Genomic DNA, 25639 nt, shown 5'->3' on the forward strand with positions numbered 1-25639 from the left:
GGAAAGGGAGGAAGGGGTAGCGGAGCAGTCTGAGCCTAGCCTTGGGTTGAAGAGGATTGTATTTGGGAGCTCAAAGGCAAAAAAAGAAAAAAAAAAAAAAAAAAAAAAAAAAAAAAAAAAAAAAAAAACCAAAACCAACAAAAACCAAAAAAAAAAAAAAAAAAAAAAAAAAAAGGAGGAAAAAACCCCGAGAGGGAGGGGTAAATCATATATGTAGATAGAGGTTTCCAGGCTCGGTTTTGGGGGCACTGGTCTTTTTTTTTTTCTTTTTTTTTTTTAAACCTTTTTTTTTTTGATGGATAGACTTCGAAATATCTCAAGCTGTTCTCCTGTGTCCAACACGTCCCTTTGCAGATCTCCTTGATATTTTTTCCCTCCAATTGTTAGTATTATCACCATTATTTTATTTTTAGCTATTACAAGACTTTTTTTATTTCCAGATGTTAGTCCACACCTATTCCGCCATGGTGAGTTTGGATCCATGTTGTACTAGAATTGCATGTTCTCTCTCTCTCTCTCGATCTGTTGTGTCTCTCTCTCCCTCTCTCTGTCTTTTTAAACGCCTTTGGCTTGGTAATTTAGCACAATAATTGGAGGAGGCTTGCAGCTGCTTCTCCCTTTTTGCATTGTGTGTTCCCGATTTGAGCTAGGGGAGTCTGGGGGGGAGAGCAGGGGGAAAAAGAACTTTTTTTCCTTGTTGTTTTTCTTTTTTTTTTTTTTTAAGCCATGTGTGCCATTGCTTGTGGGGGTTTGAACGACACTTTGTGGAATAGATATTTTTTTTGTTTACTTTAACCTCGCAGCTTCAGTGCGTTGGAGTTGGACAAAACTCCTCTCCCACCTTTTCTCTGAAGCCTGGACACGCTCCCCCCACCCCCTGTCCCCCCCACACACCCCAAAGACTTTTCATTACAATTAACCCCCACCCCATTCTCCGGAATATAATATTGGAAAAGGAAACAAAAGACACTGGAAGTTGCTGCAGAAATCATAGCGTCTGGATATGTTCAATACCGATGTTTCATTTTTATTTTATTTGATTTTTTAAAATTATTTTTAAGGGGTAGACTCCCTTTAAGCAAAGAATCCCTGTAATTTTTATTTTGGCTTTCTTTTTTATTTTTTTTCTTTTCCTTTTTTATTTTTTTTTCTTTTTCCCAAGTCCATTTTCACACAACTTCTCCCCTCGGAGTCTTCCGAGAAGTGCAACTTTCTTTTTGGGCTTTTCCACGTGAAAATGGGTTGGTGATTTTGAGTTACAGGACTTGAGCAGAGGGAATAAACAGATGTTGGGAAACTTTAGGCAGGAGAAGGGGTGGGTTGTCTGGATAGACGGGTGGTTTGGTGCTCTTAATTTTTTAATGTTCTCTTTTTTCCCCTTTGGTTTGATTTGAGGGGGCTGTGGATTGGGAATTATACTACTGGTCTGAAATCGCAGATCATACATGTATTCGGAGCACTACTCCTACATTTTTAATTATGACATTTAGCAATTCTCCCTCACACCCCCTCCCCTTCCCCCTCCTTGATAGTTCCTGGGAACAGACACGACGTGGGTACAAAACATTGGAATATTTCTAATAAGTGGAGGGAGAAGAGGGCACATCTGAATCCCACTTTCCAGCTGTTTACATCTTATTTTTTTTTAATTTAACTCCGGGGGTGGGTTTGTGCTCCTTTTGATTTTTAGTGGGGTTTTTTTTGTTGTTGTTGGTTTTGGTTTTGGGGAGTTTTTTATTCTAAAAAAAGTCCTCTTTTTTTTTGTTGTTGTTGTTGTTTGTATGTCGTTCCGCCCGTAGGACCGGCATGATGGAGTGCCCAGCCACAGTTCCAGGCTGTCCCAGCTGGGATCCGTCTCGCAGGGACCCTACTCCAGCGCTCCTCCGCTCTCTCACACCCCATCCTCGGATTTCCAGCCGCCTTATTTCCCACCCCCCTACCAGCCTCTTCCTTACCACCAAAGCCAGGACCCTTACTCCCATGTCAATGACCCCTACTCCCTGAACCCCTTGCATCAGCCCCAGCAGCACCCCTGGGGACAGAGGCAGAGGCAAGAGGTGGGATCAGAGACCGGGTCACTGCTGCCACAGCCTCGGGCCGCCCTGCCCCAGCTCTCGGGACTGGACCCCAGGCGGGACTACCACTCAGTTCGGAGGCCAGATGTCCTCCTGCACTCAGCTCACCATGGCCTTGACTCCGGCATGGGGGACAGCCTTTCTCTGCACGGCATCGGACACCCAGGCATGGAGGAGGTGCAGGTAAGGCACAGCGTTTCTTTCTCCTGGAGCTCCCTGGGCTGGGAATGGTCACTGAGGGATTTCCAGCAATATTGCTGTGTGTTGCCATTTTTTTTCCCCACCGGTTTGTAGCTCCCCCTCCCTCTTCCTCTATTTTTCTTTATTTTTTTTTTTTTTTAATAAGAGAATTTATTTCCTCGCTGTCACGCACAGGCTCTGCTTTATAAACCCTCCCCTACATGGCGAGGCAGCAAAGCAGGGGGAAGGCAGACATGCTGCTCGAAATATTCCACGTGTTTCAAAAGCTGGCAGAGTTCAAGCTTGGCTTTTCGAATTCCAGTTATTTCCCATGCAATCTCATCTTCCACTCCCCTCCGCCCTCCCCCTCCTCCCCCCAACCAATTTCCTGCCGTTCAGAGATTTTGATGAAACTGTCGAATTACTACATTTTTCATCCGGGAGGGAGGGAAATTATAAACAAAACCCAAATCAAAAGCAATAACTGGTGATCAGGAACAAGTCCCTTGAACATCCCCCCCACCCCCTTATCTGTTAAGTGTGCTTGGTGAGGTAGCGCTGATTTTAAATAGTTTCATTCCCTCTTTTGGAAAACAAAGGAGTTTCGCCGGGCTCAAAGCACAGTATTTTCCAGCTTCCTTCCATCCCACGCGAAACTCATCATCACGTGTTATTCCCTAAAAACAGAAGGACCCTTAACAGCTTCGCTGCTGGGGCGGTCCGCACCTTGCTGGAGCAGGGCATGGCCAGCCCATGGAGACCCCCGAGCCTGGGGCTGGAGCCTTCAGGGTCCAAATCCTGCCTCAGGCTCTCCTAATCGGGAATTTTGGGGTTCCCTTCCATGCGTTTTTATATTTTTCCCCAAAAAATTTCTTTATCATATATCATATCTGTGTATGCATTTAGTCTTGGGATAGATAAAGGTACGGAGCACTGAATGAAATAACGACTTCGAAGTTACAGAAAGGGGAAAAGAGGAGCTGGGAAGATAAAAAATAGCCGTGAAAAGGGGGTACTGCCGAACATGAGAGGAATGAGCGGCAGGGAAGCGGAGGGGATGCATTGAGGCTTGAGGCTTGTCTTAGGGCTGCAGGGGAAAATCCCCGAGCTTTGCTGGGGAGAAATGTTTTAGAAAAAGAGAAAGGTTTTGCTGTTTGGATCTGCTCCTGCCTCCGAGCTCAGTGACCGTCGGGTCGCTGATTTCTGCGGGTTTCCGAGGTGGCTTTGAGACCTGGGGGCAGCCCCCGGGTGCGATGCGCAGGTCTCGTCTCGCGTTCCTGGCTCAGACAAAGTGGTTTGCAAGTCAAGGCGAGTTTTACCTCTGTGAATGCAGAAAGCAGATCGTTCTCCTCCTTTCTCTCTGCAGCCGATAGGCGTTAGGGACTGCTTGTGCCTGGGTATTTACACTTTCCCCAAAGAATAGCCGGTAATTGTTGTGCTTTTGTGAGAAAGAGAGTAAAGCAGAGGAGAGGGAAGGAAAGAGGTAAAATGAGAAGAAAAAGATAAAATGCAGAAAGGACTAAAGGAGAGGGGAAAAGAAAAGAAGATAGAGAAGAGAGGGAAAGGAGGGAAAAAGATAGGGAAATAAAGACATGAAGAAGAGAAGGGAGAGAAGAAATAATAGGAAAGAAGGAGCTCAAATAAAGCAGTTCTCCATCCATTTCCCAATAAAACATCCCTTCTGCGGGAAGGGCACTGCACTGGCGGAAAGTGCCTCCCCTCGATGCTCTGGGGGCATCGCGGCCACCCGCGACTGCTGCCCGGGGCTGGAGGGGCCAGGGTGGGTGAGGTGGGACAGGGATGGGACAGGGATGGGATGGGATGGGATGGGATGGGATGGGATGGGATGGGATGGGATGGGATGGGACAGGGGAAGCTGCAGGGCCGGGGTTTGGGTTTGGGGTACTGAGACAGCAGGAAATTAAACAGGCCCCTTATTTCTGAAAGTTTGTTCCCAGGCTGGGGGAGGAAGGGAAGAGGGAGAGGAGGGTATCCCAAGGAGAAACACGTGAAGGGAGAGGTGTCCAACTGCAAGTTAACCCAGGCTGGAGGGAAAGCAGCCCAAAACTCGCTGCTGCCACTCAGCATTTTCTATTCTTGTCCCTCCACTAGTGACAGATGAAGTTGGGCAGTTTTCCATCTTGATATTTAACATGGATTTATTCTAGATTCGGGGAACCTTTTCTAGCAACAAGAATTTTTATTCAGGCGATGTATACACATTATCCACCATCACTAGATAAAATTTTCAGAAAGGGTTTCAAATACTGAGGTTTTTTTCTTATTTCAGTTATCCAAAAAGTTGAATAGATATCTAGATATACAGTTGGATAAAGATGTTTCTCTTTGCTGTAGCTTATGCATGTCTGATCAAATATGTGCCATGAGAATGGGCTGGGCTGAGGAGAAGGAGACAGAGAGAGAGAGTGCGTGACAGAAAGAAGCAGTGGTTATTTTATAAACACCAAATCCACTCCATGTGTGAGCCATTGTCCAGGGCTAGAATTAAGTGATTGTAACACGATAGCGCTCTGTTATTGTAAACAGGACACACTGTATTGCTATTGCTGCCCCTCTCGAGAGGAATTTTCAATCCGCGATTTACAGCCTTCAGACAGGGAACAGAGAAGCCAAGACCTCCTTATTGAACAAAAATTTGCATCTTCTAATAGGGACTCTGAAAAAAAAATCCACCTTTGCACTCCCAGATATTTTTCCCACCGGCTGGGTTAAAGTAGGATTACAGTAATAAAGGATTCGATGGAGGAAAAATGGAGGGGGAAATTCAGACTCTTTGAAGGAAAATATGGAGCTCAGTTTTTAAGGTTATCGCTCAGATGTATCCACAGAAGTTGAATAAAGTGGTTATAGGTAGAACTTAGGAAGGTTCACGCTATCAGATTATTGGAGGAGGGAAGGGAGGGGAGTCTTCCTCTCCAGATTTTTCAAGTTTATCTGGAAACTCATCACCTTTCCCCTCCCTGCACACACACCTCCGCTCCTCCTCCTCCTCACTCACGCTGCTGCTACGCACTAGCTAGAGACACGGAAAGTTAAGTTGCACCAAAACACCCAAGTCTCTTATAAAGTAACCCCTGGTATCACTTTTAACTAAAGAAGTCTAGTAATTAAAAGTCTGAGTTGTTTTTCCACGTTTCCGCATGCAGTCCTAATTAAATCTTTACGATCCTCTCTGTGACTATTAACTGCCAGCATGCTGAGCGAATATCCTGTACAAAAACCCAGCAGGAGGGCGTAATTAGATAGAAAATCAGACAGGAGTCTTCTCATTAACTACAACAACTAACCCACGTTGCTGATGGAGCGAGCTGAGTGCACGCACACGCATAAAGGGTGCGCGCAACCAGAGATAAGGTGAGATAAGGAGGAAAGATGGGGGAAAAAAGAATTAAAAAAAAAAAAAAAAAAAAAAGAGAAAAAGGAAAGGTGATGTTTCACGTTTACCTCTGTTTCTGTGCCATCGAGGTGCGCCACGCTGCACTCCAGCAGGCTGCAGGATTTGCTCATCATCCCTCGTTGGGAGCTGCTCAGGGAAAGGAGGGAAGACTTTGTAATTTTATTTTATGCCCTTTAGGTATGTAGCCTATTGATTATGAGAGAGAGAGAGAGACACACAGCCATGCCCAAACACAGCACATAAGGCACCGCTCTGTGTGTGCGCTCGTTTGAGAGTGGATTCAAGGAAAATGAAGGGAAAGCTCTCATAGAAAATATTGTTCCATCGTGTTTTGGGGAGATGTAATTTTCTCCTAAACCGCATTCCATCTGGAATGTCTCCGCTGAGCACAGAGACGGAGATAAGGGCCGGATCCGAATAAGTTCAGCTTCTCGGCATGGCAAAGATAAAGTTAAAATCATGGTGAAGTAAATCATTGCTTTGCTGGAAAGGAAAGGAAAGGAAAGGAAAAACGTGTCAACTCCCCAGATACACAAAAACACTGAAAAACCCAAACTCTTTAGTAATAGTAATGGGGAAAATAAAATAATAAAGCCAAGAAACCCAAAGATCTCCCTTTACCTCAGAATTTACCCTAAAACGGAACCTGTCAGAATTCTGCTATTAGTTGTTCTTATGACACCTCTTCTTTTTCGGACATGGCTTTACTGTGCCGGGCACAGACTCAGCAGTAATTTTGGTTTATTTGGGGGGGTTTTGTACATCCCACTTTCGTTTTGAGAAATGAAACCCAGCATTTGCTGTGTCCTCTGTGCCCGTCTTTGTTCTCTTCCCTGCTAAAGAAGTTAATGCCATAATAACAGGTGTGCTCCTCGGCAGGCTGGAAAGAAAGGGAGGAAAACGGGGGAAACAAGGCTTTGAAATTCGGAGACTTTTTTTTTCCCGGGCAATCAATTTGATGGTTCATACTTTTGGTAATGTGTATTCCTGCTCCTCCCTCCCCGTCCCCACTAATGCAGGACATGGAAGCAACCTCGGGAGCTGTAAATCTCTCTCTGCTCGTCCCCTGTACGATGTGGGCGTTGCACAGCGCTGCGAAAGGCTCAGGCTTTAATTAAAAGTCCATAATGTAAACTATGATATATAAAAAGTAAATGGCCCTTGAATTAGTAAGATGTAGCAGGGTTAAACAAACAAACAAAACAAAACAAAAAAAAAAAAAAAAAAGAAAAAAGAAAAAGGAGGAGGGGGAGGAAAGGGGAGGGAGCATTTAAGTTGTCCTTAATCGTGTTCATTTATGTCATGCAATAGATCTTGCAGATGTTGCCAAATTACCACATTTTCAAAGGAAGAAATATAAAGCTTTATGGAATGCAAAGAAGTCTATGTGATATCTATGTTTTATAAGATAACAAAACCAGTATTGCACCCCATATGCTTCACACCTCCTTTTGTTTTATTAGAAGACTATATAATTTGTAAGAATTTAATTTCCTTGTCGATTGGGGAAAATAATAATAACAATAATAATAATAGTAACAACAATAAAAAATATCCCTCCTCCCCTAGTGAATTAATATAAATGGAAATAACAGGGACTCCAGTTTGGAATGACATGATTTATGTACGTGATTCTTTAATATCCAGTCAATTTGAATAGTGATGTTTTTATATCCACAGTCAGTTGAAGATGCCAATAACAGCGGTATGAACTTATTGGACCAGTCTGTCATTAAAAAAGGTATGGATTATTCCAACAAGCTAGACAAACTTTTTACTGTGTAGCGATATCTTCATGATATATTTTGACTTTGGGGCAATGAATTTCTCCGGGAAGCAGGCGCCCGTGGCAGCAAGATGAATGGTTGATTGGATCAGCAGATAGAGTGAAGGGATAAGACATGAGAAAAGTTTATATCCCCGCCTCCCCCGCCCTTCAAAGGGTTTAATTACACGAATCCTCTCTAATGGGGCACCCCGTGCTCCAACACCGCCCCCCTTCCCTCCCCTTCTCCCCCCGATTCTCTTCGGTGGGGACCCCTTGGCTTTTAATGGGGTTGATTCCCTTTGGGGCTTCAATGCATTTCCCAGGCGAATCAAACGCGGAGAGGAGAGAAAGAGATGCCCATGGAAAGGCAGACTCAGCCCTCCAAGACTCCCCCCTTCCCCCAAGATTCCCCCCTTCCCCGTGCCCATTTTTTACATCTTCCTGCATATGCGCCCATGATTTAGTGCAACTGCAGAATCACCCCATACTGTTAAAGCGAATGTGATATTAACAAATGTTTGCAGTCTCTTGTACAGCTGTAAGCAAAATAATTAACTAATTAAACTAATTAAATGTAATTACAATAACTCATTTTGGGCGTATTGCAGCTGCTTAATTTTTTTACATTTCTCTGACAGTCACTCGGAGATGCTTGGCGATTAGTGTTGTGTTATGCTGATAGACATTAAACAGATCACACGCTGCAAATGGAGGGAAAGCTATCTTTAATTATCTAAGGAGTTTCTATTTCTAGATTCAATTTTAAGTACCAGAGATGAGGTTTAAAAACGCTGTCCCTTATGCTTACTATCGACGGCGCTTATCTCCAGGACCTTGTTATTTGTCAAATGCGCACAAATAGTTTAACAGCGACGATTTTCTAGGATGTAAAGCAAAATAACAGGGAGGGTGTTCATGTGAAATGTGTTGAAGGCAGCATGAGGTCTTTCCGTGTATTTATTGTTTGTTTTGTTGTCTGTTGTTTGGGGGTTTTTTGTTGTTGTATATTTTTTTCTTAATTTAAATACCCATGTACGGTCTCTCTTTCACACACAAGATCAAGGTCTGGTTATATGAGTAAGGACTAATGAAAACTTGAGGACCATTTGACAACACCATTTATGACTCTTGGTTGAAAGGTCGAAGGGTTTGGGTTTTTTTAAAGAAATTGAGAGTTACTTAACTTTAAAAAGAAAAAAAAAAAAAAAAACCAAAAGGGTTATATGTTTCTGCTGTTTTGGTTCAGTTTGAATGTTTCGTGGTGTTTATACTCAAGGTCTGTAACCTGACGGTTTCTGCTTGTATTTTTAACTTTTTTTTTTTTTTTTCCTCACTCTCCTCCCCCTTCCCCACCCCCACTTGACACCTCATACACTCCCTCTTGGGCGCGTTTGATTAATTGGCACTTGATTTGTGGTCGAGAGACTCCTCGCTAAGGTTGTTCCATGATGGTCTTTCGCAGAATACACAACCCAAAACACTCTTTTTCTTTTTTTTTTTTTTTTCTTTTTTTTTTTTCCCCTTTAACACACAGCCCGCCTGTGTCTCTCCCTCCTTTAGCTGACGAGCACAGCGCAGACGTTCCGTGTGCGTGCTGGGTGGTGCAATTAGACAGCGAGTGGCACTAGAATGTCAATGCCTGCAATTATTACGTATTAGGCAGAGGTTTTTATGTGCATTAGGCATATATTTAGGTGTGCTTCGTGTGTGTGGGCATTGCAGATGGAGCAGCTGCTGCCCGAAGAGACCCAGTCCCATCTAGGCGGGATTACTTGTGCCTATTTGCAGCCAGAAGAGATACCCTGAGTTAATACATGATGAACAGGAGACACATGCTCTTTGGAAGTGAGGTTACTAAGAAAGAGCCCGAGATGCATTTGCGACTCTTCAAAAGTCACTGCAGCAGCATTTTCTTCCTTAGAATAAGGCTGAGATCCAAGAAACTTTCCAGCATGAAGGAATATTGTATTATTTCTTCATTCCTTTTTTTTTTTTTTTTTTTTTTTTTTTAATTTTTGGGGGTTTTGCACAACGAGTTTCCTGGGTGCAGAGGAAGAGAAAATGGTAATAAATAGCAGGTCACATTCGTGGCAGTCAATATGTAATCAGGACGAGGGAAGGAGCAGCACAGCGTTCAGTATCAATTTCGCTTTGTTCCCTGCAGTTTGTAGCTGTGAGGGTGTACTTTGAAACAAGAACAAGTTATTTAAACTCTGTGAGTCGCTCTTGCAGGCAGATGGCACGGATAGATAGACAGACAGACACACAGGTACTGACAGATTTTTGTGCAGTGGAGCACTCCTGTGGCTCATATTCTACAGAAGAGGGTTGCAGGGGGTCTGCTCCACCCAATCCCAGCTCAGTGCCTGAAATTCTTTCATTGCAAAGTAGTGGGAAAAGTATGATGAGGATTTGAAGCCTAAACTTTAATTATATCACCCAGGCTGTGTCTGTTCCTTTATGGCCTCTGAGGCCTGCAGAGGGAATTATCTCTCTATGCAAAAGGTTTGCCAAAATATTAAGGAAATTATATCGGGATTCATACACGGCTATTGATTGATCTCACGTATCGATCCCACACAACAGCTTACATATACCCAGGCTCTTGTTATGTTTGCTACCCGAGCTTACTTGACATTTCTGAAGTAATTTAGTTAAGAGGAAATGAGTTGTTCCCAGTAGAGAGAGCAAACGAGTGGAGTGAAGGTAGCCAGCGTGATAAATGGCTCTTTCATTTGGAGATCTCCAGAGCTCGTTTAAGGCTAATTTTCTGTATTAGCCCCCTTTGAGCTATTAATGCAATAGGCAGGGACCGTGGCCCCTTGTCTCGTAGCTGCCCCATTAGAGCGAGCATTAAGCTACCAAGCCTGAACTCCACCGTGGTGGTGGTGGCGCTGAAATAATGAAAGGTGCTTTTTAAACTCCCCTAATCTAAGCTGGCAGAGGGTGGTTAATACGATTTGAAGGGGGCTGGTCAATGAACAATCAATAAACTAATAATGAGAAGGATGCGGTACATTAACAGCCTAAAAATCCAACGAGACATTAAAAAATCATCTCTAACTCCCACTTCCATTAAGGTTTGGGTGGTGGAAGTGGGAGGGAGGGAACCAGATAAATCATCAAGATGGTAATAATCACCAAGAACATTAATATCAGATTCAACTCAGCTTTCAGAGCTTACCGGCTGCACGTTTTGAGGCCTTTCTCTCGATTTTTGCTGAAATGAAGAGAAGGTTTGCCATGTGTCAGGAATAAAAGATCGGGTCCCCTTGTCAAATGTTCATCTGAAATTTCCTTGGCACTCTCTGTAGTGAAAGAAGTTGTCTTCCTGCAAAACCTTACATGGCCTGAGTCCCAAGTTAATTTTTTGTGACTCTGGGGCACAGTCAGTGACCTTAAAATTATTCTGATGTATTTATTTACTTTCAGCTGTTTCTGACGATCGCCTGCACACTCACATCTGATTTAGCATGAAAGGCCATTTTAACTTGAAGCCCTTAATTCATGGTCTTGCAAACACGCTCCCGTTGTTCTTCCTATTTTAAGGAAACACATGAAAGAAGGTGTCTTAACCTTTTGTTTTTGGCTGTTAATAATCCAGCACGAGTTTCCTGCCCACCCCTCGGAGCAGCTGATCAATGATTAACCGAGAACCGCTCTGGCCTCGGTTTTCAGGTGATGGATGTGGGGCTCAGGAGATGCTGCTTCAGTTTCGTGCTCATTCCCGGGTTACCCACTGAACCTGAGGATCCCCTTTAATTAAATGCAAAACAGTTCCGAGGGAATACATTCCACCTTGAAATTCAGCTTTCGGTGGGGGAGAGGGGCTGGAGGCGAGCAGGGGACGAGGGGGACAGAAGGAAATGCGAGATGAACGCTCACTTTTTGTGTTTGTTCCTTAAAATTAAGATAAGATCCGGGACTCTTCAGTTTCAGCGGCTCAGGCGCTGCTCCCGGACGTTTTAGGTTTGGCTCCTGAGTCAGACCGAATCACCACTTACAGCAAAGTCCCGTTGTTAGCATGGACAAAGAGCTTCTTACTCATTTAAAGCCCAGGCAGTGTAAAAATTGTGAAAGTAGTTTGATAGTTTATTAGTAATTAAGTCACCCACGACGTTTTTTAGTAAGAAGCACGAGAAATATTTCTTCTAATTGATAATTTAACTGACTGTTCCACTACGATATTATTCAGCTGGGTTATGCCAATGGTAGCCATAGTTTAAACCCTTATTGAACAGCTGTTTGCAGGACATAAGTCTATTATTTCTTTAGCTTTACTGTCGTCAAAACAGCTTTTTTTCACCCCATCTCCACTTTGTGCGCATTTTCACACATTTGTGGCGAGCAGCCCAACAGAAAACCACCACCAAAAAAAAAAAAAAAAAAAAAAAAAAAAAAAAAAAGGAAAGAAAAAGCCTAAGACTTAATGTATGCACAGAAAATTGTAAACATGTAAAGAACTGAAAGCTTCACGCTGAGTTTCGCCATGCTCCATTTCCCCACCATTTCCTGCTGTCGTTCTAAAGCGATCTCACTCATCTAGAGATCCCGTTTGCAGGAACAGTATGCTTATAATTACTAACAAATCAAGCGGCTACTGTTGCTCTCCCGGTTTATTGATAAGCTGAAGAGAAATGGAAGGGGGAGAAATGACAAAGAGGCTGGAAGTAACCACAGGAGGAGAGAAAGGAAAAAAAAGAGGGAAGAAAAAAGATAGAAGGATGGAAAAGGAGAGGGGGAAAAGAGACAAAGGAGGTAAATAAGGAAAAATAAAAGAAGGGAGAAAGCAGAGATTCTGAAAAGGGGAATTATGTATTTGTGAGTGCTCATACACACGCAGCAAGTAGAGTTAGGGAGTGAAAGAAAATCGAAGAGTTTCTGCTGGGGATGACAAGAACTAAATGGGATAAAGTGAAAGCAGGAGCGGTGGGGACGCTGCGTTGATACTTGTATGTTATTTTCTGTGTCATTTCAGCAGTTGTGGCAGTCCCTGACCAACTGGGGAAGTTGACATTGGCTAAAAATACACCCTGCATTCGGGTTTATTTACATAGGCTCGGGGATTTGACACAGGCAGCCGCACGCACGGACGTGGAGATCTCCTCACCCACCAAAGCTCCACGTTCTGTTATCTCTGCTGATGTCTGGGCTGCGCCTGAAAAGCTCCAGCCATGATAAACATATAGATATGATATAGATAGAGATAATTCATTCCATGGCAAACACTTTTTTTGAGGCGGCATTAGGTAATTTACAGAAGATATGGAGCCTAGATAGAATAGATCTCTGCGAAGCTATGAAATTGCGATAGATATGCTTACACCGCCTGGCAAGCCTCTCAGATGGGCTCAGAGCTATCAGGCTCCAGCTGATGGGTTTGTTCATCCCGTCCTTTTCAGGGAAACACTGCTCGGAAAAGAAGCTGAGGAGCTCTCAGCATAGCAGGGAAGGGAGCCAGCCTGCTTCCCAAAAGCAATTTGCAAGGAGGGGGAAAAAAACCCCACCGAGCACGTGAAAATCCATAATTCAAAGGTTAACTAATGTAATGAGTGCTCCAAAAGGCCAAAGCGAGCGGGGTGAGGTACATTTAAGCATTGCACGGGTCCTTCTCTCTTTAGTGAGTTTGGACTAAGATCAGATGTTCGTGGAATTGCTGCCTCTTGTTTAATTTCTCAGTTCACTGGACAGTGACCTGATAAACTGGTCACTAAATATAGCCACGGTAAAGGTGTACACGGTGAGCCCGTGTGTTTGTCCCAAGGAAAAAAAAAAATGCCAGTCATGAAAATCTGTCTGGTGGCACTGCTTTTATCCAACTTTTCTTTTTTTAATTTCTATTTTTCTACCTGATGCTTCACTCAGACAGATCATTGTGCATGAAATAAGAGATATATTCACATATATTGAGGGGGGAAATGCAAATACAATTTTTTGGTCTGCTGGTACTGCCTCTGCTATACAAACGAGTCTTTTCCTATAGAATCAATGGCAAAAAAAATTCCTAATAATATCAACGAGAGCAGGAGCGGGCCTCTAACTCTTTTATAACTATTTCTGAGCCATTCTCAAACTATTTGAAACCACCTTTATGAGCTGCATAAAGTGCCTAACTAAAAATAATAGAGAAATAGGAATCCATTTCACTTTCCGATTCCCTGAAGTCAAGCCACTCAAAATAATTTGTTTATACTGGAGACTATATACAAGGCATTCGAAGCAATATGTATATCTAAAATCGACATGCCTTTTGGTTTTTAGCTGTTATAGAGCTTTTATTGTGGGGGTCTGGTCTGGCAGTAGGAAATGATCTGCAATAAAAACAGTGAAACACGGTTGTGTCTATTCCATGCACCGAGGTTATAAAATTGGCAATTGCCCAGTAGTTAGCACTTGGTAATATATTAGGATACCCGATCTTATTGTTTAGCAGCTCCAGACGACTTAAATATCCGCTCAACCCTAATGGTTTGATTCTCCAGATATGTTGCAAATAAACAGGGCTTTTATGACTTAACTGACATGTATTATAACTACCTAAATAGCTGGCATATGTGCATAATAGAACCTTATTATTTGCCGGATTGGTTTTGCAATTGATTGAGTGGAAAGGGGAGATTGTGGAGCAGTATCTGCTTGAAGAGGGTGTGTAATCAATTAGTCTTCTCCTCTGAAACATGCCCGCTGGACTGCCAGGGCTCTCCCACCAGCGAAAGCCCCAATTTCAGCCTATATTTTCTGTAAGGGAACTCGTGTTGCCGCGGATCCGAGAGGAAGCTGCAGTAGCAGCTGTCAGCTCTTATTAACTCCTGCATAAAACATACCTTAAGTATGGTTTGTTATCAATTACTTGCAGAAATGAAACAACTGGGAAAATGCAGCGAGGCTCCCTATAAATTAAAGTGATTGGGTGATTGATTAGAGCACCTGCTGTAAATCATAACAGTTACACACAATTATGAGCGAGTTATTTAAGTTCATTTGTAAACAAAATTCATGTCACAGGGGAATTGCTCTCAGTTTTAGTTCAACCAATTTTTTTTTGTTTATTTCTGAGTGTGTCTGGTTGCTATTATAAGAATTTGTTCGTTATAATCCCTTGGTTACTCTTAAAATAACCTCACTGGTTTCTCAGAGAAAAGAAAAACTTATTTTTATCTTGGAGAGAACAATATGGTTTTATTTTGTTTAGTTTCACTTTATCATTCTCCTTTTACCTTTCCCTATAACTACCTTTAAGTACGTGCTGCAGTAACTAAATCAGTTTTATTCAGGGGCAGGAGAGTTCCTTCTAATTCACGGACAGCACAATATGATCAGAGTGGAGAGCACCACTGGTTAGACCAGATATTTTTTTTTCCTGGTGTTCATTTTTTCTGAAGGAAAAGACTCATTTTATTTCATAAACCAGACTTAATAAAAACACAAAGCAATAACAGAGCTGTCTTCTCATTGCTGTATCCTCCAGCCTTGATACTTATTTAAGACAGCAACTCCCTTTGTGTAGTGAATTTATTCCTGGCTCAGCTTAGCAGTAATGGAAGCATTAGCAAAAAAAAAAAGTAAATTTTCCTCTTTTTTTCCCCTCCAGAAAGGCGCTGTCCGTTGTACAAAAGGCATCGGGGGGCTCTGGGTGAGACACAGGCTCAGACCCGAAAGTTGCCAGGTGCTTGCCAATATGTATTTTATTTCCCAATGATCAAACCCTGCATAGAGGCTGTACTGTACCACCCTTCTCTCCATCCATCATTCATGGAGCACTTTCCTAGAGGTTGGGGGAGCAGCACCCTTTAGGTTGCTGGAGGTAGCCAGAGATTCAAAACTCCCTTTCATTTTGCTGTTCTGTGCATGTCAGAGAGACTGTGCTAACCCTGTGCTCCTTCGTGGCCTGATGGTTTCTCTCTCCCCTCCCTCCCCTTTTCTCTCTCCAGTTCCGGTTCCTCCAAAATCCGTTACTTCTTTGATGATGAATAAGGATGGCTTCCTGGGTGGCATCTCAGTCAACACCGGAGAGGTGTTTTGCTCTGTACCTGGCCGCTTGTCTTTGCTTAGCTCAACTTCAAAGTACAAAGTAACGGTGGGAGAAGTTCAGAGGCGCCTTTCCCCTCCAGAGTGTCTGAACGCATCCCTCCTAGGAGGAGTACTTAGAAGGTAAGAGGCTGGGGAAAATCTGGGAATATGTCTGGGCCTCCATGCATGCTCCAGAAACCCTCGGTCAACAGTACAGATGATTTCAGATGTGCATTGATCCCACTGTCAGAGCCTGTGTGTGTAATGCTGGTGATAAGGCAAAAATATGCTGTGTTCAAACACTGAGATGAATACATGGAGAGATGAGAAAGATTTGACCTTATTTAGCCACAAATGAAGGAACTGAGACAGAAAGATTTTCTCCTTGTCCATGCACACACTTTCTATCTTTTCTCCTCCTCATACTTCTCTCTCAGAAAGTGAACAAAATAAAATGCCCTGATGGGCTTTATTCAGGCTGAACTGCAAGTATTTCAGGAGCTGATGTATTTCTAGGGATTTCCTGGATAAACCCACGAGGTTTGCTCTGTGTGGCAGTAACGATCAGGCAATTATGTCAATTACGACACGTGGTGTCACACAAGGAATTGGCAGGGATCTGATAGGCAAACCTGTCTAAAGAAAAGCCACCAACAAGTAGCTCTGAAAGTCAGAAACTTTGTGCTTCACGCAGAGAAAGTTGCTGCAGCTCACACCTGGTCTAGAGGCCTTTGCTGCTTAATATTTGTGCAAATCACCCACTAATGTCCTGTTGGATTTTGCAGAACACCTCAAAATAGTTGGCATTGTTGGCACTGAAGAAAGTGAGGAGCAAGGAATAACCCTGAGGTTCGGTTGCCACTCTATCATAACGAGTGGGAGATTGAGCTTTTATGTAGAATCAGCAAGAATTTAAGCTCTGAGGCCATTAGCTGGAAAGGCTAGCAGGGAGAAAGGGCTTTTTGTTCTTGGCAGTGCCTGAGGGACTGAGGATTGTCAGCTCGGCCTGTCTGTAGGAAAGGTGAGCTCCGGCTCTGTCTCCAGTCACAACAGGGGAGAAGCCACGAGGTTACAATGTGAGGTACCAGCTCACACACTCAGGCTGTGAAGGTACAAGATTTCATTTTTTGTGTGTGAGGTACACACCAGACTGGAATAAAAATCCTAACTTTTAGACAGGGACAGAGGAATGCAAACTGACAATGAATAAACTTCAGATTATGTCTGAAAGTTGCTAATCTTAGGAAATATCTTGAAAACTCCTATAGCAGCAACTGGGATATGTTGACTCTAAGGTGCCTTAAAATAAATTCGATGTTTGGGGTTCCCCCCTTGCCCCCGCCAAAAATTCTGTGAGGATGTCAAAGGCTCTGGATCCGTGTCTGGAGATGAGGGAGAGAGTTCTGCTACATCTGGTCAGACCCAAATACCCACGTGAGAATTGGGGTCTCCTAAAATAGCTGCTGTTCCATGTGAATGTCTGTAATCATTGCTCAGCTGCCAGGGAGAGCAGCAGAGATTTTTACTTACAGATGCAAACCCGCCTGCTCCTTGTGCACAGCTACAAATGGAGCAGGGAGGACATCTGAGAGATGCTCTGTAGAAAATAGAATTACCAAGGTAAAGAAGCATTATTATTGGACTTCAGCAGATTTCTGGACGTGGCCCAAGCCATAATTATTGGCTGCTGCTGACTTCAGTTCCTATCTTGAATCTAAATTTTAAACAAGGTTTTGGTTCAGAGCAGATGAGACGTAGAAAGCTGCTCTCTTGCAATTCTGCCATCCAGCCCCCATTTACTTCGATATAAAATAGTGGGAAGCCAGTCTGGCTTCTCTGTAGTTCCTGATTTCCTTTCTCTAAGTGCGACTTCTAATTCTTAAACAAATTTTGAGTAAGAATTAGGAGAGAGTTGGGATAGACTTTGTTCTTAGGTGCCAAAACTCTCCTTAATTTCGCAGGTGGCAAGATTTCATCCCTGGGGGTTTACATATGTATGGGCGTTCGAACAATAGCTCTGAATTTCTCACTCGCCCTTTTATTGCCCTTATCAGTAACCTCCGACAGATATTCCAATCTTCCCCCAGGCAATCCATTCCCTCTTTATAGCGCGCCTGCCTCAGGTGAGCTCTTCCTCTCAGCATCGCCTCCTCGCACAGGAGCACACTCACAGGCGGGAAACAGTTTAATTATAAATATTTCCCTCCTTTTCAATTTATCCACAGGCGCACACACACTCCCTTCGAACTTTTCAGATTTTCTTTTGATCCTCTCATCTCATTCTGGCTCTTTCCTGGAATAGCAGAGGGTTTAATCCTCCTTTACCTTCCTGCCCATCCCTTTACTACATCTTAATACAAGCTGGCACCATACCCACTTGCTCTCTAGACCAGAACCTTTCCATTAATTATTGCAGTTTGGCGTTCTTTGATTTCCCTGGATAAAATCGGAGAAAAGTGGGTTCATCCCCACTTCTACCCCCTGGGTGAAATTAAGAAAATCCCAGCAAATCCAAGCAGAAATCAACACCCCCAGAGTCCTTAACGTGGAGTGAAAACCCTCCCAGGCTTCGCTGACTGCACAGACTAAACGTTTCTTCCAGGAACACTGCGGGGTTAATCACGATGTTAATTTCTTTGCAATTCTAGAGCCAAATCGAAAAACGGGGGGAGATCTTTGCGAGAAAGGCTAGAAAAAATCGGTTTGAATTTACCAGCCGGCAGGCGTAAGGCCGCAAATGTCACTTTACTCACCTCCCTGGTGGAAGGTAAGCCGAGGGTCGCAAGCCCCTTCACACCCCTGCTCTGAGCTCCTGTCTGGCATTCACAAAAAAACCCCACAAAACAAACCCCCAAAACAAACAAACCATAAACCCAAAACAAACAAGCAAACAAAAAGCCTCCCAAAAATCAACAAAACCACCAACTTTTGGGATCGGGTGGGAAAAGGCTGCAGAGGTGAAAATCAGGGTGGGTTGGGATGAACACGGTCACAGCTAAGGATCCCATTCCCAAAAATGAAGTCACTGGCTGGAGGATCACTGATTCCTCTTGGTGGCAAGAGTGAGGGAGTGTTTCCGTGTGTGTACGTGTGGATGTGTGCGTGTGCATTTGTGTGCGTGTGTAACTCTGCAGGGCAGTCCCACTCCTCATCCCGTTAATTTCCATTCTGTGATCTCCGACTGCAGATCTCCATCCTCCTGATAATTCGCTCTTCCTGAGCTGATTTATGGCCACTACAAGATGCTCAGTGAGGAAAAATAATGAAAAATTAATTTTATCCCCCTTTTTTGGTAAGAAAGCAGAGAATTTAGGAGTAGCCGAGCTCTATTTCCCTTAAGGTGTCTGAAGCTGAACAAAGACACCAGCTACTCCTGAGGAAGGAGAGAGGGAACGGCAGACTGAAATTTCAAGTAATTTTAAGTCAACTAATGCCATTTTGGTGGCCAGCGTGTTTCTTTGATTTGTTGTTACTGTATCGACAAGGAAAACTTAGAGCCACTAATAAGTTTAGGGTTATGTGCGTGTTTATGCTAAGAGAAGTTGGACTTCCTCCAAAAAAAACCTAACAGGAATAGTACGGATGCAATTATGAATTATATGTATCTGCATTACACACACACACACCGAGAGGCGTATAAATAATCCACTTATCTCTTCTGCGTATAAAGCCAGTGCAAATATTTGCGCTAGATATTAACTTTTCCACTCTTTTGATTGAGTTATGTGAGCGACAAGACCTTGCTGCTTGCAGAGCTGGAGGAAGGCTCGCAAAAAGAGGGGTGGGAGTTCCTCCTCCACCAGAATGCCAGGCTCAGGGTGGGTTTCGGGTGTAGCTATAGAATTTGTGAAGCATTTCGGGTGCTCTGTTAGTGCAGCTTCACCCCAAGGTGTGTGTGGAACACCGTGCCCTCTGCTCGCAGCAGCACCAGCCCCTCCCCGCAGCCGGTGTGAGGTTCAAAAGCCAGTGGGGTTTTGTGCAGCGATGCTAAAATCTGTGTCAAGCTTGCAGCAAGGTGTACATTCCCCTCCTCTCCCCTGATTCCCTTACAAACCAACAGTTTGCCTCCAGAGGGTTCCCTCCTTTTGGAAGAGGCTGCACATGATGGAGTTTTATCTCCTTTTTTTCTTTTTCCTTTCTTTTTTTTTTTTTTTAATTTTTTTTATTTTTTATTTTCCCCCTTGCTGCCAGCAGCCCGGTTTAGCAGAGCTGCTCCTGCATGGCCAGGGACAGAGGAACAGGAACGCTCCGGTCGCTCCCGGCCCGCGGTGCCTGGAGCCTGCCCGGGGGGACCCTGCCCGGCTCGGGATCCCCGCTCCAGGCTCTGCCGGTGCCCTGGCCTTCATTAACCGGTTTGATGATTAGCGAGAGCCATTGGAGAGCAGGAGATGACGTTGGAAAGCAGCTCCCGATGGTTAAAAATAACGCGGTGCTGGAGTTATTAGACATACCTGCTCGCTGGAAATCTCCCCCCTCGTCCCTCGGGCGATGCTTTAAAGGGTTTAACGCTTTATTCTAGAGGGGCTGAGCTATAATCTGGTGGAATCCCTCTAGAGTCTGAGGGGGCTTTCCCCCCCCTCCTCTTTTCCTTCATTCTGCAGCTACTGTCTTCTTCTTGTGGCGTGAAGTACATCAGTAGGAGTTGGATGACACAAACCTCTGTAGGCAAGAAACCTGAAACCAGGCAGGCAGGGAAAGTGAATTAGAATTACAGTTAGAATAATAATTATTTTGTTCACAGAGAAAGTTGCCATTAGCTGTTATCTTTCCACCCGGCAGACAAGAGTTGTTGTTGCATGATGGTCAGTTAAAAATGCAGATTTTTAAATTGCCATCGGGCTAAATGCAGTTATCTCCATAATTTTACAGATGTGGCGACAACTGTGATAATGATGCAAGAGCTCTGTGCGTGAATAAATTGTGTCTATAACGTCCCACAAAGAATTAACATTCATAATATATCCATATCTGTAAGATTTTGGACAATGAGATTTTGAAACAGGAATGGTTTCTCTGCTCTTTAGAGAAGTTTGGGTCCTTAGTTTTTCAGGATTTGAGCAGTTTCCTCTTGCATTTTTCTTTGTCCAGGGAAAGTTTTGTGTGTGTGTGTGTGTGTGTGTGTGGTGTGTGTGAGCTCTTCCCTCCGTTCTGATGGGTACAGACCCACACGAGTGCAAAGACAAATCCCACCAGTTCAAAATCTGTCCCATCGACTTCTGTCCCCAAAGTAGGGGTGGTGGGGGGAAAACACAGAACTGGAGCCTGTCCCTGAGGTGAAATGGGGGATGAGAGGTTTCCAAACACGGCTCAGAGGAGCCGGTGTCCCCGGGGGAGCAGTGGGTCCCCCCGGTGTCCCGGCGGGTCGGATCCAGCCTAGCCCAGCCCGGCGGTGCCCGAAGGGGTTAATTCCCGTCTCGTTCCCTGCAGGTGAGGCCGTTCATTTAGCTCGGGATTTTGGGTACATCTGTGAAACGGAGTTCCCAGCCAAAGCTGTTTCTGAGTACCTGAACAGACAGCACACAGACCCCAGCGACCTCCACTCCAGGAAAAACATGCTGCTTGCTACAAAGTGAGTGCCAAGCTAACCCTTGTCCTTCTGCCCTTCTCGGGGAAAATCCTCAAACTCTTCCTCTGAGTCCCTTTGGAAAGCAGACGGAATTTCCAGGCTCTAAATTCCAACAGCCCCGCGGGGAGGAAGGATGCTCAAATCACCCAAAGGATCTCTGCATCCCTTTTGCAGAGGCGACCCTTCTTACAGACCCTGCCCCTATAGGAATTACAGGGGATACTCCCTCAGATGTTGTGCATCACTTCCAAGCCATCCCCAGTTAAAAAATTTTTATGCAAAGTGGACCAAAAATTTATAATTTGCTTTCACAGCGTGTTTCTCTGTCCCTGCTGCTGCTCACATACACCTGTCTGTCTGCTACTAAATTGCAATGCCTTTCCCAAACGATTTAATTAAAGAAAAAAAAAAAAAAAAGGAAAAAAAGAAGAAGAAAAAAAAAAAGGCCACCAAAATGCGCTGCTAATGATTCTCGATTTGCCCCCTCCCACCCCATTTCTGTCCCTTGGGACTTCCTCGGTGGGTGTGCTGTGTTTGATGATTTACACCAGGCTGTGCCTCCCAGGCTGCTTCATGGTTTGCTCGGGTATTCGGCACTGGGTGCTGGGTGTTCACACATCTTTGTCTGTCAGGAATTAAAAGGGGGCAAAAAAAAAAAAAAAAAAAAAAAAGAAAATAAAGGAAAATCCCAGCCCAAACAGCTCTCATTTATTTCATGCTCTGGGACGTGGCTTGTCTCCGATGACAGTGTAATTTAAAGAAATATATGGAGGGTTGAAAAATCATTTGCTCAAATTTGTCCAGATGTTTCTTAGACGTGATTGGAATTTGATTGCCCTTTTCCGCAGGGTCAGAAGATATTAATGTCCCAGAACTTTAATTGCTCGCAGACCCTGCTTTGCTCTTTGAAGATGTAAAATGTTGGACTCATTACTGTTTGTTCTCCAAATTCAAAGTTTCCTCTCTTGCACTTTCTTAATGGATAATACACATAGAAGTAGACCTTTATCTTTCCTCACCCTCTGAAACCTTTAACCCACTGGGAATTTCAGAGAATTTCAGAGGATGAGAGCTGAATGTCTTTTTTAAGGGTTTCTTCTTTCTTTTTTTTATTTTTTTTTTCCTTTTAATTCTGGTCTTTTTTATCTCCAGTCCCTGGGTAGGCACCTGTCTTTAAAAAAACCTGAATCCTTTGGGTATCTTTAAAGGAACTATTCCTGTGGGAACCCCACCAGCCTCCAGGGTTTCTACATTGCCCAGGCACCTGTTGACTTGAAGGTCTTTTGGACTAGAGTAATTTAAAATAAAATGTTTGCGTGTGAATTCATTAGAAAAATCGAATCAGATTTTTCAAAGGTGCAGACAAACAACCAGGAGCCAGATGTCAACTCTGATGTGGTAATTGGGGTGTCATGCCCCTAGAATAAAATGGGAAGTGCTTGCTTGGCTTCTCAGGCCATGAATAAGCCAGCATGGGGTCCCAAAATCCTGATTTTTCTCAGTAAGGTGGCCCAGTCTGAGCAGAATCAGAGGTTCTGTTTTAGCCTTCCCTGCACCAGGTCCCTGTGGCACCCAATAGCTCTCAGTGCATGGCTGTGCTTTCCTTCAGGAAGAGAATTTCTGGGAGCTGCCTTGAGCCAGGGCCTGGCCTCCAGGAGGCTGGCTTGGCAGATCCAGGGCTCATTTCCCTTTCACCCTGCTTGTTTCTGAAGGCACCAGGCAGGGCTGGGTTTTCACAGTGCTTCAGAACCATCCCTGTGGCTGCTGGAGAGATTTGAATCTCCAGAACTGGTGTTATCCCCTGGAGGGCATCATGCTGAGTTGCTGGCTCGCCCTGCCTGGTCCAAGAACCTCTGGGGGAAAGGATGGTGGCAAAATGGTCCCATCCCATGTCTTGGGATCAATTTTAGCTTGATCCTACCCCTTTGGCTGGATTGTTGGACGAGCCTAACAACATCTCTTCTCTCTCTTTGCCTTTCTCTCTTCCCTGCAGGCAACTTTGTAAAGAATTCACAGATCTCTTGGCGCAGGACAGAACGCCCATTGGGAACAGCCGGCCCACCCCCATTTTGGAACCGGGCATTCAGAGCTGCTTGACTCACTTCAGCCTCATCACCCACGGCTTTGGGGCCCCCGCGATCTGCGCCGCCCTCACGGCCCTCCAAAACTACCTGACTGAAGCTCTCAAAGGCATGGACAAGATGTTCTTGAACAACAACACTGCTAACAGGCACACATCTGGCGAAGGACCAGGTAGTAAAACTGGAGACAAGGAAGAGAAACACAGAAAATGAGAGAGAGAGAGAGAGAGAAAGAGAGAGAGAGAGAGAGAGGAAAAAAATTAGAATGAAAGAAAGGAAAAGAGAGAAAAAAAAAGTTAAATAAATAAAAGGAGAAGAGAGAGAGATAATCTTTTAAAACAAAACCGTCTTAATTTTAGCTTTAAAAATACTGGATTGGGCTTTGGAAGAATTCTATTAGGTAGGACAAAATAATAATAATAATAAAATAAAAATAATAATAATAAAAGAAAGACAGTAATTTAAGATCAGAGGAGCACAATGGCGCAAGACCAGTGGTTCAGAGTCTCTTGCCAGGAACATGTGAAGACAACCACCAGGATTTTTTTCCCCACTTCTGTTCTTTCACATTTTTTAAATAATGATTGGGGGGGAGGGGAATATAATAATAATTAATAATAATAATAAAAGAAAGAAATGAATAACTTATTGGAAGAAATCGGAGAAACATTTTTGGTGTCAGTGCTTTGATTCCTTGAGCTGCATGGTCTGTCTCGCTACCATTTTTCTTTTTTTATTTTATTCTTTTTTTTTTGTTTTGAGCAACGTCCTGTCTCCACCTAGACTAAAACAATCTTCCAGAGTGTTCCTTTCTGAGCAACCCCATGGCCTCATTCCCCTCAGCTCTTCCCACCTCATCTCACCACCCTGGTTCTGTCTAGACTAGGAAAAGAGGGGAGCCCCCAGACCCCTCACCAAGCCATCAACACCAGCTGCCTTCACAGCAGCGTCAACTTACCTTTAGGTGCCACCAGAAGGAACGTTCGGGGTCGCCGTGGCTCAGTCGAATCTGCCAGCTCTGTTTTTTAAGAACTGTTTTGTGTGGGTTTTTTTTTTCCTGGTCTAGACAGACTCTCTGTTTAGATTGGCAGCGTTTACAGGTGTGTCTGGGTGCATGTGTGCCTCTGTGTGTGCATCTGTGGATGTGCACACCCGGCTCCCCATGGGGGCGTGGGGATCCCGTGTATGTTTGTGGATATATATGTATATATGTGGATATATACATATATATATAGAGAGAGAGAGAAAATATGTGTGCGCAGCCACGCATATTAGTGCATGCAAACATACCTTTGTAATTTAGTAATTCTGTCTTTGATGGTAAAATGCCTTGTCTATAATGGGTTGCAAAAATTTTGGAAGTAAGGTCTGGTACAATGTCAGCGCTATCTGATTTCTTAGTTTTCTGAGATCTCCTCTTTTTCTTTAGGGAGTTTTATATTCCAAACGATGCCAATGTTTCAGTCCTTAATTTCCTTGACTAGTGTGTGTGAGAGAGCTCTTCCCCCATTTTTAAAGAACTGTTAACAACAACAAAAAATGAGTGATATGAGTATGTAATTCTTTCTCAGGAGTATGCACTATTTTATTTTCTTCTGTTTCCTAAAGCTTTGCCCGCTTGGCTTATGAGCTTCTTCAAAGAGGACTAGAGATCCCTACACAATATATCAGGTACAGAGAAAAAAAATCCACAATTCTGATATTCTGATACTTTTTTATTTTTTGCTTTTTTTGCTTTTTTCAAATCAAAGCCAGTTGTTACTGAATTCTGTAGGTGCACTTCTTTAAAGAAGCTCAAAGGGAATAATTTGAACAAGATAAAAATCTAAGTTGAAATCGAGGTGTACTGTTGCAAAGAGAATAAGAGCTGTGTTGAATGTTACTGCACTTGCTTGGCACTAGGGTTTTGTACCCAGGGAGGAAAGAGTTGCCATGTGAGCTGGCTCCTCGTGATGGGAGTGGGGAGGGTTTGCCAGGGAATATCCTGATTTCTGAGCTCAGTCTGAGGAAATCTGTTTCTCTTAGAAAGGTTTTTTTTAAAAAAAGAAAAAAAATGTCTTGTGACTCTTGCTTTGGAACAAGTCAGTGTGGTGTGGTGAGGGGGGCAAAAACTTCTTAACTCCAATGTTTTTCTTGGTAGTTTGGTGTCTGACAGGATGTCTTATGCATATGATTTGGGGTGGTGGGGGTGAAGGGGAAGTCTTGCTTCTTTCCTCTCTCTTTTTTTCTTTTTTCAACATACATTTCTCTGTCTTCTCTGGTAAAAATAATGCTGAAATGTAAGGATATGGATTTCTGTTTGGATTCTGCCATGTTGGGTAATTGCATGTGTTTCTCAGTGGGGTAGGGCTCGTGCACTAACACATCTTTTGACTTATGTCAGAACTGGGTGTGGGTAAATCTCCTGGAGTCTCTGGCAAAATTCCAGTGGGGTCAGGCCTTCCCCTAGGATCCCTGTAAATGCTGCAGGACTCTGTCCCACCATCCCATGCAGGCACACCTGAACTCAAAACAGAGAGAGAGAGGGAGAAACCTTAGCCT

General features: G+C 43.8%; 1 protein-coding gene across 1 annotated transcript; it reads left to right on the top strand.

Annotated features, from left to right (window-relative positions):
• The first annotated feature begins 260 nt into the window (after positions 1 to 260).
• Positions 261 to 23742, top strand: TFAP2B (transcription factor AP-2 beta). Its single transcript, XM_059468225.1, has 7 exons — positions 261 to 467; positions 1800 to 2258; positions 7354 to 7414; positions 15373 to 15592; positions 18100 to 18218; positions 20879 to 21020; positions 23011 to 23742. Exons 1-7 carry the CDS (start codon positions 441 to 443, stop codon positions 23309 to 23311), a joined length of 1329 nt encoding a protein of 442 aa, XP_059324208.1. The 5' UTR covers positions 261 to 440; the 3' UTR covers positions 23312 to 23742.
• The last annotated feature ends 1897 nt before the right edge of the window (positions 23743 to 25639 follow it).

The sequence above is a fragment of the Ammospiza nelsoni genome, chromosome 3 (genome assembly GCF_027579445.1).
Source record: "Ammospiza nelsoni isolate bAmmNel1 chromosome 3, bAmmNel1.pri, whole genome shotgun sequence".
Lineage (NCBI taxonomy): Eukaryota > Metazoa > Chordata > Aves > Passeriformes > Passerellidae > Ammospiza > Ammospiza nelsoni.

Coding starts and splice junctions, on each gene's coding strand:
- TFAP2B (XM_059468225.1), top strand. CDS start 441: ATGTTAGTCCACACCTATTCCGCCATG. Junction 2,259..7,353: donor CAGGCATGGAGGAGGTGCAG/GTAAGGCACAGC, acceptor TTATATCCACAG/TCAGTTGAAGATGCCAATAA. Junction 7,415..15,372: donor CCAGTCTGTCATTAAAAAAG/GTATGGATTATT, acceptor TTCTCTCTCCAG/TTCCGGTTCCTCCAAAATCC.